Here is a 15,815-nt window from a genome sequence, read left to right as displayed (position 1 = left end):
GTTTCAGGATAAGTTCCCAGCCGTCTTATTTAGATACGGTGGAGTGCAGTTTTCTTTGGTCTCTAAAGATGGGTAACACAGCAATAGGCAACCAGTAGAGTGAAACATCTTATCAAATATCTCTAGGCAACAGGGTGTTTCTATGCGATGAAAGCAACATGACCGCAGACACTTTTTAGGCAATGATTGCCCAAGCCCAAAATTGCATGTGTTTCACTGCCTTAAGGGTCAGTTAGTGGGTTAGTTTTCTCTCTATTTCTCTGACTGTAGCCTGTCTTTGTGTCCGTTTGCAAAACTTGTTACGACTTTGCACGGTATCTGGAAACTAGTTTGGTTGTGCTATACTGTTCTGTTGTTCCATGCATTCATAAATGTAAAACCTTAAGCGGTCACACAAGTAAATGAACACTAGTAACATGACATATACAGTACACACATTCAAATAGTGTTTGATCTAATCACATTGTCTCGATCCGATGATAGAGAGAAAGGGGGTGGGGGTGCACTCTCTTTAACAATACGTATAGCAAAGAGTGTCATCACAAGATCACTTTTAAGTTTAACTTACACAATGTAATCCTCTGGATGCCATGGACTTAATGCTGTTAGAATTACAGTTTTTCATTGACGGGATTAGAATAAAATCAGGATTTACTTTACAGCAACTGCAACAAAACATGGTATTAAGATGTGTATGGTTAAATAAATATAGTTGTGGCTTTTTTGGGGGAGGGGGGGGTCATGATTTAAATGAGACCAAACTGAAATGATGCCATTTTGTCATTGTGCTAAAATGAATATAAATATTATATTATATATTAAAATATATTTGCTAACCTACTGTGTTGCCTGGGGTGATCTTGTTTCTGTGCATGAGCCACTACAATCATGTATGATTAGCAAACTAGAGGCAAAGATTGATGATATTTACAGTATGTGTCTTTAAAATACCATCTGCATCAAGCGGGCAAAATTTAAGTTTTCTCAGAGGGTGGCCGGCCTCTCCCTTAGATATAGGGTGAGACGTTCAGTCATCCGCGAGAGAATAGAACCGTTGCTCCTTCACTTGGAAAGGAGCCAGCTCAGGTGGTTCGGGCATCTAGTACGGATGCCTCCCGAACGTCTCCCTAGGGAGGTCCTCGCTGCACGTCCCACTGGGAGGAGACCCCCTGGCAGACCAAGGACTAGATGGGAGGATTATATCTCCACACTGGCCTTGGAACGCCTCGGGATCCCCCAGGAGTAAGTGGCTAATGTTGCTCGGGAAAGGGAAGTGTGGAGCCCTCGGCTGGAACTGTTGGCCCCAAGACCCGATTCCAGATAAGTGGTTGAAGATGGATCATGGACGGAAGGAGGTAGTTGTGTCTGTCATAAGTGACTCCCCACTGCTGACCATTTTCCAATGCATACTAATGGTTTGATTGATTTCCAAAGGATCAATTTTTTTCTATTCATTTCAACATTTATGACTGGAATGGTACTTTTTCGCCAAAGTTACATTACGGTTGTGTTTCAATGCAATGCAATTCAAACATCATCCACAACTTTATAATCACACAAAGAGGTTCAGCTAACACTTACTATAATACAAAATAAAACAAAATAAAAAGATCATGCAAAGTAGGCAACACACAGTTTAGGCTATCAACCAGAGATAGAGCTGTCGGCTGAAGGATTTGGACCAGTTTGCCATGTGGACAATCTATGCTGTAGGCATCTATCACATTAATTATGGTAAACGCTCCAGGGCGTTATTTAATCTGAACCGGCAACAAGCTATCTATGTAGTCAGACAAGCACTGTATTGTTTAGAACTATAACAAAATGTTGAACAAACCTTCAGCTCAACAATTAAAACATAAGACAACTGAAAAAATGATTTTTCTGCTCAATGGTTTGAATGAAATGAGAAAACTGAGATGAAGAAAGATAAAGTGAAAGGGCTGTGGGTGGTGCTAAAGTAATAACCAATAAGATGGGGTCTGTCAAACTTTATGCCCAGGCTAATATGCAACCATGTTAATATGCTGCTCTCAGGGCAGTTTCTCAATTCTGGTCTCAGGGCAGCTTATAACCTTTGTAGGAGCAAGTAAGGGTTAACAGCGTAGATGCTTCCCCGGCCTTAAAGGATATGAAGGCTGAAGAAGTATTGCAGAGAGAAGTGGAGAGAGCAGAGAGAGACAGCAAACATCTAGAAGACAGCTCAACATTCCTAGGTAGAGAGAGAACATGCTAATCGCTCTCCCAGGACATGAGCACCATGAGGAGAAGGAAGAGAGGGTTAGCCAGGAGACAGTGAATCTAGGGTAAAAGTCACCATTAGGAGACATGGACAGTGTGTACAAAGGTGGGTTTGATGTCAGGCTAATCTCTTTGACATATTGGAAAAAGGGGAACACAAATATGTTGTGTTCCCTCTGTAGTCCACGGAAAGAACAAATGCTGTGTCATTCTGACGCATGAACCCTCAGAGAAGGAGGAGATAGAGGTGCCCCGAGTCAGGAGCCCCTGAAACGATATATAAGGGCCACGCAGAGGAGAGAGGAGAGAGATTTTGGGACCACATACCCGCTTATGCTGCTTGCTTATATTCTGATGCTGTGAACTTCTCTTCTATAATAAACCTTGTATGATGTAACTTTCACGACTGGACGTACGTTCTTATACCAACTCACCTGAAGTAATGATGAAGGACCTCTAGCAACCACACCTTCTACAGGTATATATATGCAACAATGTTAATTTGCTGCTCTTAGGGCAGTTTCTTAATTCTGGTCTCAGGGCAGCTTAAATGATACAACAACATTAATTTGCTGCTCTCAGGGAGCAGCAAAAAAAGGCTATTTAAAGCTATTTATAGCTATTTAAAAGGCTATAAAAGGCTGTTTATAGCCTTTTACAGGTGTATACAACAATGTTAATTTGCTGCTCTCAGGGCACTTTCTAAATTTTGCTCTCAGGGCAGCTTAAATTATATATATTCAACAAAATTAATTTGCTGCTCTCAGGGCACTTTCTCAAGCTGCTCTCGGGGCAGTTTCTCAATGCTGGTCTCAGGGCAGCTTAAATGATACACATACAACATCATTAATTTGCTGCTCTGAGAGTAGTTTCTCAATGCTGCTCTCAGGGCAGCTTAAATTATATACATAAGACAACATTCATTTGCTGCTCTGAGGGCAGTTTCTCAATGCTGGTCTCAGGGCAGCTTGTAATCTACTACAGGTATATATATGCAACAATGTTAATATGTTGCTCTCAGGGCAGTTTCTCAATTCTGGTCTCAGGGCAGCTTAAATGATATACAACAACATTAATTTGGTGCTCTCAGGGCAGTTTCTCAATGCTGGTCTCAGGGCAGCTTATAGCCTTTAACAGGTTAATTTGCTGCTCTCAGGGCACTTTCTCAATGTTGCTCTTAGGGCAGTTTAAATTATATACATACAACAACATTAATTTGCTGCTCTGAGGGCAGTTTCTCAATGCTGGTCTCAGGGCAGTTTATAGCCTTTTACAGGTATATGTATGCAACAATGTTAATTTGCTGCTCTCAGGGCAGTTTCTCAATGCTGGTCTCAGGGCAGCTTATAGCCTTCTAAAGGTATATGTATGAGACAATGTTAATTTGCTGCTCTCAGGGCAGTTTCTCAATGCTGGTCTCAGGGCAGCTTATAGCCCTCTAGAGGTATATACATGCAACAATGTTAATTTGCTGCTCCCAGGGCACTTTCTCAATGCTGGTCTCAGGGCAGCTTAAATGATACACATACAACATCATTCATTTGCTGCTCTGAGAGCAGTTTCTCAATGCTGCTCTCAGGGCAGCTTACATTATATACATAAAACAACATTCATTTGCTACTCTGAGGGGAGTTTCTCAATACTAGTCTCAGGGCAGCTTGTAATCTACTACAGGTATATATATGCAACAACGTTAATATGGTGCTCTCAGGGCAGTTTCTCAATTCTGGTCTCAGGGCAGCTTATAGCCTTCTACAGGTATATATATGCAACAATTTTAATTTGCTGCTCTTAGGGCAGTTTCTCAATTCTGGTCTCAGGGCAGCTTAAATGATATACAACAACAATAATTTGCTGCTCTCAGGGCAGTTTCTAAATGCTGGTCTCAGGGCAGCTTATAGCCTTTTACAGGTATATATATGTGTAACCGGGTGGTGCTCTGAGAGCAGTTTCTCAATGCTGCTCTCAGGGCAGCTTAAATTATATACATAAATCAACATTAATTTGCTACTCTGAGGGGAGTTTCTCAATGCTGGTCTCAGGGCAGCTTGTAATCTACTACAGGTATATATATGCAACAATGTTAATATGCTGCTCTCAGGGCAGTTTCTCAATTCTGGTCTCAGGGCAGCTTAAATGATATACAACAGTTAGAATAAATGACACACAAACACCTCTATTTGTCTCTGTTAAACACCAGCATCCGTATCGACAAGCTCACAACATGACGCGTTGCGTCGCATTGTGAGCTTGTCGATCGGCTATTTTCAGCGACAGCTTTCCCCACAATAACAGGAAACAGAAAAAGATACTAGTATTGAGCCCTGAGGGACTCCGGTTACCCATATGGAGTTTAAGTGCAACATGTTTAATTCTTTGATACACACATCCGGGCTTTTGACGAATAAGCACCTTTGTTTGGCCCGATTTCGGCACGCGAACAGTTAATTTACCCCCGGTCTCAGTAGCCCCGCCCTGTAGGCCCCTACGGGGCCTACTGGGCGGTGCTTCTTTCGCTCTACATTAGAAGAGTAGGGAACGTTGGGGGTTGTCACATTCTAATACAGCCCAAATACCCAATCTCAGCACCGGCCTCAGTGGTGCACCTCTCTAGTCATTAAACTTCCAATGCACTAGCATTGGGAGTCTGGGTTCAACTCCTGCTTGGGACAATACTTTTCCAAACAACCGCGGACTACTTTTTTTCCGCCGATAAAGTATAGTTTTGGACCATGACGGAGGCGCGCCGACTCAGTCGACTAAGCGCCGTCCGAGTTATGTACCGATAGGCACAGAATCGTAAATTCTGTTGGTGGGGACTGCGTTTGCCCCAACTCGTTTCACTCAACTCGCCTGTCTCTCCCCGCACCCGCCCCGCCCCCCGCTACTGACCGGGGGTAAAAAGGCAGGTCGCTTTCGGCACAGCTGACGTTTTTTGGGGGCTAAACAAAGGCATCACGTGACATTGATCCCCTTTCCCTATTCGCTCATAGGACATGACGTATGTGTAGGTAGAATAATTACTATTTGTATGATACCTCGATCATTTTCATACAGGCAGTCCGTGGGCAGCAAACCAGGGGTCCCTCTCGCTTCAGCCGCGTTGATGTTGAATGAATCAGCGTTGCCATGTCCACTAATTATAAGCGACTTTGGGCTTGTTTTTCTCCAAAGTTCCTTGTAAATATTGTTAGTTGCGGGTTGCGTTTGTTTGGGCTCGTTTCTAAAGTGTAGTTGCTTATTTGGGTTTGTTTCTAAAGTGTAGTTGCTTATTTGGGCCAGTGGTTCAACATCTCAAACATTTTCAAATCAAAAGGACCCCCAAATTATTATGTATTTGTCCACGGACCCCCATCTGCAAATAGTTTGTGTCAGGGCAGGGAATGGGGATATGGAACCCCTGCCAGATTTGTGTTGTTAAACTGTTTCAAAATATTCCAAATTTTTTCCCCAAGATTTATTTTTGAAAATAGCAGATCTACAAGCTCACAATAGGCGTCGCATCGCGTGTTGAGAGCTTGTAGATTGGCTATTTTCAAATAGCCGATGGTTTAAGTGCTCATGTGGGCTAGTTGCTTCTTTTGGGGCTCGTTTTCCTCGACCTGGTTGCTTATTTCTCTCGCAAAATCTGGCAACACTGGAATAAAGCTGTGCATGTTGACAATGAATGATCCTGAGGATGGAATCGAAACGTGACACAAACTAGCTTACACTTAATATTATGTAGCCTATTTATCCCGTCTTTTAGAACTATGATTTATATACATATGTAAGCTAGGAAGGCTATATACGTACGGAATGCACAGTAGTTTTCTTAACCTGGGGGGTTGGTGGAGCGTCCTGCAGTAGACCTTTGTCTGCTCTGTGGAAATAACGGACGTTTTATGACAAAAGCATCAGGTAAGTTTGTTGTAATGTACAGTGGTGGACAAAATAGTCACATGTTTTACTTGAGCAAAAGTATCAATACTGCCATGTAGAAATTAGACAGTAATTACAGTATATTATGAGTCCATTGCAGACATTTTGAGGATCAGTTTTTGTCAGCAAGCGACGCCAACGTCATGCATCCTTTCGATATAATAATAAAAAATATTTTATTTATAGCACTTTTCAAAAGGACAGTGCTAATTGCCCCACACACACACACACACACACACGTGTTGCCCTTTCGGGCAACCACACTAACAAGGTATGTAAAAATCATGTAAAAACCACAGAATGTTCGTTCAGTAACAGGGGTCTCCCTCTCTCTCCAACTCTTATAGTAGATAGATAAAATACATTTTCAGGCCAGGATACAAATTTTAGCCTATCAGTTGTTTTAATAATTGTATTTCTGAGTCTTGATTGCTTTGTCTGTTTTTTCCACAGTTGAGTATGTTGCCAAAGTATGTTGTAACAGACAGACCCCACATGGCCAGGGGGCTCACAACCTCGTTTTTGTGAAAATAAAGAGAGCAGGGAATTGAAGACACCAGCACCATGACGGACTGGGACGAGTTTCTAAAGAACTTCATTGAGGAAGAAAAACTTAAAGAATGTAAAGAAAAGGCCGTTATCTTGAATGAAAGTTCACAGGGAAGAGTGGCGGAAGAGAGGACGGACAACTTTGAACTTGGTAGTGCAAGACGAAGCAAGAAGACAAAACAAGAAGTTATCGACTTGTGTGACAGTTCATCATCCGATGAAGAGGAGGACGCAACACAACTTCCGCTAGTGAGGTCAAAGAGACGTGATCATCTGCGTCGTTATCCCGTCAATCGACGTGATGATTCTGGCAAAGCAGTCGTGGTGGATAGAGCACAACACGGTTCAAACACAATTAAAGATCTTACAGCGAATGAGACCAAACGCCACACAAAAACAGTCCAGCTGCAATGTCCGCAGAAGGCCATGTTTGAAGCTTGTGGGCCTGACAGCATCCAAACGGTCAAGGCGGGCAAACGTCACAGTCAAAGACGTTTTGTTAAGGAGAGTAGCACGACAGATGTTAGCAACCTTCCTCCTGCTGACATGCGCTTTGTTAAACAGTGTTACGTGCGTTCTGGGAGGAAGTTGGGAATTATAGAGATCACGACGACGGCACCCACAGGGGTAAAACCATACATCTGTGAAGAAGGCGGACAAAAGTTTGGGAATGAAAGTCTTTTGAAAATCCACGGCAGCATACAGAATGCGGAAAAACCATACACCTGTAAAAACTGTGGGAAGAGTTTCACGAAAGCAGATAAACTGCAAGACCATGTTAGAATTCATACAGGGGGAAAACCATATATCTGTGAAGACTGCGGACAAAAGTTTGGGAATATGAGTCTTTTGAATGTCCACTGTAAAATGCACAAGGTGGAAAAACCACGCACCTGTAAAAAATGTGGGAAGAATTTCACAAAAGCATATAAACTGAAAGACCACGTTAGAATTCATACGGGGGGAAAACCGTATACCTGTAAAAAATGTGGGAAAATGTTCCGACTGATACATAATTTTCAGTACCACATGAGAGTGCACACAGGGGAAAAACCGTTTCCCTGTCCACATTGTGAGAAAAGGTTTAGTCACGAGAGTTATTTAACAGTCCATATCAAAACCCACTGTCCACATTGTTGGAAAAGGTTTAGTCAGGAGAGTCAATTAACAGTCCATATCAGAAAACACTCGGCGGAAAAACCATATTCCTGTGGACGTTGCGGGAAAGGATTCACAGCATCAAATGATCTGAGGAGACATTTTAGAATCCACAATGAGCAAACATAACCATGTTTGTTGTTATATCGTCTGTCGGGTGGACTGTCACATTAGAAGGAAATATTCACAACAAAATGGATTCACAGATTTATTTGTATTTATAGGGGGATGGGGGAGTGAAAGCACAGGTATTTTGTACATACAATGTGTAAAATAAATGTAAATAATTCAAGTTGAGAGTGGTTTTAATTGTAACTAATCTGTGCCATGAGTCCCTCTAGATCAGGACGTTTCTTGAAGCGGCCATTGTAGTCAGCCTCCGTATGCTGGAAGGAAGGACATGGAGGAGACAGAGAGAGAGAGAGAGAAGAGGCGAGAATGAGGAGAGAGGAGATAGGAGAGGCTTGTTAGACTGCATGGATTAAAGCAAAATAAAATCTCACGACTGAAAATGTTTGTATGACCAAGCCCTAATGTGATTTGTGAAACATTATGAAAGGAGCCCCCCTGCACTAGCGCTGATTCCTGAACAATTAACACAATAATGTAAAATGATGATGTTTTAGTAATGTTCCTGCTGTTCTACATACTGCCAACCAGGTGACGAATTCACAGATTGAGGCTCTAACCTTTACTTTTATGAAATATCTTTGACAATTAATTGAGATTTAATGGAAGATGTTTTTTGATTGATTGATTGAATACTTTATTAAAAAAAGGCACGGTGGCACAGATTTATACAAAAGAATGCTAAAAGGATAACCCAATAAGCCCAGGGCTTGTTTCCAATAAGCTGTGTATTCAATTCAGCGAGACATTTAGGAACAAACAATAATATGCAAAACATCATACATAGGAGTAGTAATAAGAAATAACGATATGTACAGTAAACATTTGGGGGGGGGGGGGGGCATTTCCGGTGAGGGGCATTTCCGGTGATAAGCTTAGACTTTTTACGGGGGCCAGTTACAAATTGCAGCCACCTGTAGGTGCAGGTTTTGAAGGAGGGTAATAGTCACACATTGTATGACTGTTGGTAGGGCATTCCACATTCTGGCGGCATAGCAGTAGAACGAATTTGACCCAAGTTTTGTGCCGATATTGGGTTCACTTCTGGTGTTGTGCCTGTGTGTGTCTATTACGCTACTGAAGTAGTCTGACAGGTACGTGGGTATCCCTGTTTTCTTGCGTATCTTGAAGACCAGGCCCATTGCAAGTTGCTGTACTCTGTGTCCTCTACCCTGAGCCATCCCACCCTAGCATAATGAGCAGGGGTTAGGTGAGTTCTGGGTGTAAGGCCTTAGTAGTAACCTGACCAGTTTGTTTTGAGAGGTATGCAGTTTTGCTTTTAATGCCTTTGAGGTGCTAGAGTACCATGAGGTGCATGCATAGTCAAAATGGCATTGGATGAGTGCTCCTGCTGGTGTCCTCAGTGTGTTCCTACTGACCACCGAGGAGATCCTGAATAGAAAACTTGTTCAATGGTTGACTTTTCTGATTACTTTCGTTTTTTCACCTCGGGTCCTTTTAACCCGGTTTAACATTTTCAACATGAATTAAAAGTATGTAAAAAAACATTTTTCTCTATGAAACTTCTTATATTTGCCTTATTTACTGTACTAAACATGTGATATGAAAATTAACATTTTCATTTTCATGAAAATGAACATTTTCATGAAAATGAAAATGAAAATTTTCACCCAGGGCCTTCGGGTCAAAGTGACCCGAAGGCCCTGGGTGTGACTAAAACACGAAGACCCTACGAGGGTTAAGACTCTGCCCTCTAAGATAAAACCCAGGTCGGTAATTTTCCTTGCGATGACATCGTCGCCAACTTTGACCGTGTCAAAGTCTTTGGCCTTGCAGAGGTTCATTCTGGACCCAAAAAGAATGGATTCAGTTTTGCCTAGGTGTAGTGATAGTTGGTTATCAGTGAGTCAGGTGCAGATCCTACCGAGTTCAGAGCTAAGGGCCTCCTCAACCTGCAATCTGTCCCTGTGCATGAGGTTCTTACTCCTCCTAGGGTTATAAACAAGTGTGCAAAAACAGCCTCACATTGTGAGCATGTAGACCGGCCATTTCCTCTATTCGTCGTACCATCAAGTATATCGTCTCTATCGGGTGGAAACCTCCTATGTCCAAAACAGCTTCGCGCTGCGTTTCAAGCTGGTAGATCTGTAACTTTTGTTACGTTTGTGTGACACTGTAGTATGATCAAGTAAAAAAAAAAGTAAAGTGAATATATGGAGGTTTCTGCCCGACAGCAACGATAAATAGTATGGCTTAAGTGGTTATGGTTCTATTTTGTCCCTCATTTAGCCGTCACTCATTGCCAGTTCTAGTCTTAAGGCCTCTTATGATGACCAAAACAACCTCCTCACCTCCTTTACACATAGATGAACGCCCTCGGGTTGGTTCTTCAGAAGGACTTCCATAAAGGTTGGGCTCAACATGCCGCTGAGATGACCGAGCTAGAACACATCAAAGAGGCAGAGCTCACAGATTAAAAGGCAAACTACAGGTGTGCATCGCTGAGCAAAAATGTTTTATGAATTTACATCATTATCTTGCATCATTGAGGAAATGCACAGTAATGCAAGGAAGTGAAATGGCTTCAGACAAGCTTTCAAACGCAATCAGTCTCATTCTTCTAAAACGAATTGTTCAGAAGTTATGCATGATAATGTGTTTGTGTCCTTGACTTTTGACCACCAAATTACACCATGCTGAATCTCACATTATGTTAATATACTTTAACATGTCATGGCCTTGGTTTGTAATTTGATCAAGTCATTGCAGACAGTGACATAGATACATAGATGATTACGAGGACCATACTGTGCCACTAGGAGATGTTGTGTGTTTTTGCTATCTTTGTCTTGTGATTTGCACTACTGTTATCGCTGACCATGTACTGTATTATGCAAGACATACACCCAGAAAGCTTCATTGCTTCACCACTCACTCCTGCATAAGGTGCATTAAGTCTGGGACTATCAACTTAATATAACATATTGATAAAAACAAAATGCATTCACTTTGTGTGTGGCTTAGTGAACGCTTGGAAATGTCTTTGTTTAAACCTTATGAACCCCACTGTTCTTATTCTGGGTCACGTCGTAATAGATGAATGAACATTCAGCGAAAACAGGACGTTGTGATGGATTGTGAGCTTGTAGGCTACTCGGCTAATTTACATACAACAAAGTATATAGGATTTAAGTGGTTAATAAACTGAAGGAGTTTTCATTGGCTGTGTTTCACTGATTGCTTGTCTGGATTGTGAGAAAACGTGCAGCCCTTACCTGTACAATTCTCATATGAGTCCGGAGGACAGAGTCCACATACATCTTGGTGCCTTGTTCTTGCATGACCATGACCTCTGTGCTTTTGGTGGGCAAAGCATAGCTGACAGGGATGAGAGAGCAAGTTAACACGGAAACCATTAATTGGAACAGCTATTACTTCATACACCATTGTACTCAAGTAGAGACTTCCCATCGCATTCCGTCTGCAACTATCGATTATGTTCTTAGTGATTGTTCTACTGATTACTTTTTCGATTAATTGAATAATTGAGAAGCGTGTTTCTTTACTTTTTTACAGTTGCAGATGTACAAGCTCAACCTTGTAGATCTGCTATTTTTGCTATATTATTTATCCTTAAAAAAAAAAGGGAATTTAAAATATAATATGTAAGACTGAGAACAGTAATTTCACAAGAAAGACTCCTTTGACAATAACAAAAATCCAACTTGTTAAGAAGAAACACCTAAAAACAATCTCCAATATTATGTATTTTTGAAGGCCTTGCTTTCTTACCTCTCCTGCACTTTGACGCCCAGCCTGTTGCAGAGGTTATGGATGTACTGGGAGAAGTGCTCCACCGAGGTCATGTCGTACCCTGACACCATGACGTTCAGTGTTGGGTACTCTGTATCTGTGGCCACGCTGATCGGCTTCATCAGCAGCTTCTCTTTCTTTTTCTTGGGCTAACAAATGGCATAAGAAAGCTATGATATGAAAGTATGATAAGGGTTGGATCTGCTGTGGGTAGGGGGGATGCTTCTGCTTTTGATATCCCTCCCTCTTATCATTATTTTTTTTATCACCGGTGGGGATATGTTTTACGCTTGCCGTCTAGTTTATTATTTTGTTTCCCAGAGTTGCTGTACATCAAATACTCCACTGGAAATGTAAGAAATTCGCAAAAATGAGGACTCCCTCTCCTGACAATTACAACAAAAAAAATGTATACAATATTTTCCAATGTTTTGCCAAAAAAGGGCAACTGATCAGCAGATGAGTCTGTTATTGTAATTAGATGACAATTAAGAGTGGTAGGTAACCCACTGAAAACAGAAATACTGTATATAATACTGTATGAATATCTTTATGCTCAGAGGGGCTGCACTAATTTATGCTGCTGGGTTTACTGTACTAGCATCCTATATGAAAACTCTTTAGCAGAAAGAACAGTGCTGTGAAAATATTTGACGTGAAATCACCAACAACACCTGTCATTTTAACAGAGGACACAAAATATTAAAGAGCTCTTACCGGTTCTTTTGGCAGCAGATACTTCCATTTTCCGATCTTATGTGTTGGCTGAGTTCTGTACTGTCTGGTATTGGCTGGAGATGATCCCCCTGAGGAAAATCGTAATATCAGCCAACATTTACAATAACAGCAATATATTTTCTCATCTGCATACAATTAATAGACTATAGGGTTTGCATTGGATTTATATTGCATGCCATAGTGAGTGTGTTTACTGTTTGTACCTATACAATGATTGGATAAACTCTAAAGCACATTTCTCATCCTAAAAGTGACACTCTGGGTCCGAAGCTTGGACGTCTTATTTAGTTAAATGTCTGTTGCTTCGACTTCCCTCTCCTTGTAGCCTCGTTCCCAGCCTCACTCATCTGCGAAGAAAAGAGCCTGGTCACGACCTAAACCAGCAAGTGTCTCGGAAGTCCTGAGTGGACAGGATTTCCGTCGTACGTGTTTCCCCCGGGAACAATATTTTTTGACCAATCACAACACTCGTTTCATTCACGGAGAATGTTAACGGATTTGTAAAGCATCAGCGTCATTTCCTTGGGCGGTATTTCCGCCTAGACAACCAACAGCCCAGGTCTTGCCCAGCGTGCTCTCCTTGTGTCTTCCTTGCCTCCGACCACTATAATCGCAGGTGAGAGACTAAGACGCAAGGAGAGGAGACGAGGAAAGGAAACAAGGGTGTTCAAACCTGCCTCGTGAAGTTGCTCACCTGCACACCATAACTCATTCATTCACACCTACACGTGCACGCCTAATATCATTAATTCATTTATACCTGCGTGCACTAATGCACTAAACTCATTCACTCACACAGGTGCCACCTTCACCCACTCATCTTCAATCCAGTAAGGTTAAGTGAAAATGATTAACTTTAATTAGCTTGAAAGCAGTAACAAGTCTTTGTACTAAAGTCTCACCATGAACTGGATGCAGGAGAGATGCCGATGCCCTTTAAAAAAAAAAATACAAGTATTAGACAACAATTTGCATTCAGTGTTAAAAGCTGCAATCTGGACCTTTCATACTCAGGATTTTATAACCTGAGTATCCTGTATGACAGGGGTCTTCAACGTTTTCAGGCCAAGGACCCCCTAGCTGAGAGAAAGATGAAGCAGGGACCCCCTACTCTATATTGCATAAAATTGTGTTTCAGATTAAAGTTATTTTTTTACTTAGTCTGCAGTCTGCAATTTTTCCCTCTACACCTATAGCCTCTTTGCCAAAAATAGCCGATCTACAAGCTCTCAACGCCTCGCAGCACTAGGCGTTGAGAGCTTGTAGAAAAGGAATTCTAGGGTTCAAGTGGTTAATGTAAAAAAATAAATCCTATCACACAAAGATTTGGCGGACCCCCTATAGTAGCTCTGAGGACCCCCTAGGGGTCCCGGACCCCTGTTGAAGACCCCTGCTGTATGAAATACCAGATATCTACCACTAGACCAAGGCCAGGGGATATATTGTGCATCTTGTTGCTGTCAGGCAGAAACCTCTTATCTCCATATTTTAACTTTTAGTGTTTTTTTCGTAAATTAACACCCTACTTGATCATACTACAGCGTCGCACATAAGCATCAAAGGTGGCGCGACACGTTTTGAGCTTGTAGATCTGCTACTTTTACTGTTTTTGAATTTGAATTCTGAAAAGTAACAGTTTTGGACATATGAGGTTTACATCCGACAGAGACGATATGAGCTATAGGGTAGGGCTACTTGCCAACCAGTATGTCCTACCCGACACCCCACTCTTCACCTCCCACTACTGCAGATGTGCTAGTTATATTGCGTTAACATAAAATAAAATATACTCCAGATTGCAGTTTTAAGACCATTGTCGATGAATAGTTTGGCTGTTTTTGGCTGCTGTCCAGTCGATATTAATCTGGACTATGTATGTTGTACATTTAATTATAGGAATGAATTTAACTCATGAATTGTATGGAATTTTACAGTTATTTCCATAGAGCTGTTTTTTTTTTTTGGCTGTATGTTCAAAGTGTTTGTGTATTTCAAAGATGTCATTTCAGATCATGTTGTCACTTAGCCCTAGAATGGCTATAACATACATTTCATGTATTCCAGATACCTGAAATCAATGAAATGTATGTACTATCACAGCCATTCTAGGGCAAGTCACTGACCTTGAAAAGGGACTACTGGCCTTTAAGTTCTACACAAAACACACATAGATGAACAAAAAGACTGTCTTACCGTTGTAAACACGTTGAAGCTTGGTTCAACACAAATGAATATTGTGCAACTGAACACTGCAACTGAATGGAACACAAAGGAGTTAATAAACCACAAAGCACAGACAGACTGACACTGATGTCAATGCAACGTTATCAGCAGTTGTTCCTCTGAACTGCAATCCTTCAGAGCACAATAAGACATTAATAAGCTTTACCTTACGAACGCCAACATTCATTGTCTCGGATGTATTGTATGTTTTTTAACGAGAAATATGACACAACTTCAACTGTGTTAACGTTGCAGCCAAGCTTAGCTTCCACTGTTAACTAATGCTAACAACATGGGACACGGAAGTGGTTCCGTCGTTGTTTTTGGTCCGACTTGCAAAAATCGTACAACCATTAATTCCCTTTCCGGCAAGATCCTATTTAAAGGGCAAGACCACTTTGGTAGAGGTTTAGGTTGTGTAGTTACCTTGCCATGATGTAACTCCAAAGGTGGGTAAGAAATAAAAAATAATTGCTCCATTGATTAGAAATTGATAATGCAAAATATGCTCCTCATTGACTTACATTGTACGGTAAAACAGCTCTCAAAGTCACCTCTTTTAGCACATAAACGAACGCAAACAAAGTTGATTCAGACAATATAGAACATCACCGAACCCAGTACTGTTTACATTTTTTAATAAAAATGTCAACTTCCTGTTGATTTTGCCATTTTTAATAAGTAGAAAACCTGGACTGGATCCGCGGATCCGGATCCAGATCTTCAAATAGTAAAATCAACAGGAAGTTGACATTTTTATTAAAAAAACAAACAGTACTGGGTTTGGTTATGCTCTATATTGCCTGAATCAGCTATGTTTGGGTTCATTTATGTGCTAAAAGAGTGACTTTGAGAGCTGTTTTACCGTACAATGTAAGTCACTGAGGAGCATATTTTGAATAAATCAATTTATAATCGATGGAGCAATTATTTTTTATTTCTTGCCCACCTTTGGGGTTACATCATGGCAAGGTAACTACACAACCCAAACCTCTACCAAAGTGGTCTTACCCTTTAACCAACGAGTGTATAAAACAGGGGGCACCATTATTATTGTATTATCATTATTATCAATTATCGTT

General features: G+C 41.2%; 1 protein-coding gene across 2 annotated transcripts; it reads right to left on the bottom strand.

Moving 5' to 3' along the window:
* Positions 1 to 8,060: 8,060 nt before the first annotated feature.
* On the bottom strand, positions 8,061 to 15,029 carry mrpl48 (mitochondrial ribosomal protein L48). Of its 2 annotated transcripts, none has more exons than XM_080451591.1 (8): positions 14,900 to 15,029; positions 14,704 to 14,765; positions 13,413 to 13,444; positions 12,490 to 12,578; positions 11,752 to 11,921; positions 11,235 to 11,337; positions 10,311 to 10,400; positions 8,061 to 8,255 (listed from the first exon to the last, which is right to left on the bottom strand). In XM_080451591.1, exons 1-8 carry the CDS (start codon positions 14,918 to 14,920, stop codon positions 8,175 to 8,177), a joined length of 648 nt encoding a protein of 215 aa, XP_080307717.1. In that variant the 5' UTR covers positions 14,921 to 15,029; the 3' UTR covers positions 8,061 to 8,174. The 2 variants fall into 2 exon arrangements, with proteins under 2 accessions (XP_080307717.1, XP_080307718.1); XM_080451592.1 differs by having other exon boundaries at positions 12,490 to 12,563.
* Positions 15,030 to 15,815: the final 786 nt, after the last annotated feature.

The sequence above is a fragment of the Gymnoscopelus braueri genome (assembly GCF_963280865.1).
Source record: "Gymnoscopelus braueri genome assembly, chromosome: 15".
NCBI lineage: Eukaryota > Metazoa > Chordata > Actinopteri > Myctophiformes > Myctophidae > Gymnoscopelus > Gymnoscopelus braueri.
Note: the sequence above shows the minus strand (reverse complement) of the source record. Positions and strands in the feature narration are given on the sequence as shown.

Bases quoted from the DNA above. Each gene is read 5' to 3' on its own strand.
- mrpl48 (XM_080451591.1), bottom strand. From the start codon at position 14,920: ATGAATGTTGGCGTTCGTAAG. The intron at 13,445-14,703 runs GTAAGACAGTCT...TTTTTTTTAAAG, and splicing joins GCTTCAACGTGTTTACAACG to GGCATCGGCATCTCTCCTGC. The intron at 11,922-12,489 runs GTAAGAGCTCTT...GCCATTTGTTAG, and splicing joins ATCTGCTGCCAAAAGAACCG to CCCAAGAAAAAGAAAGAGAA.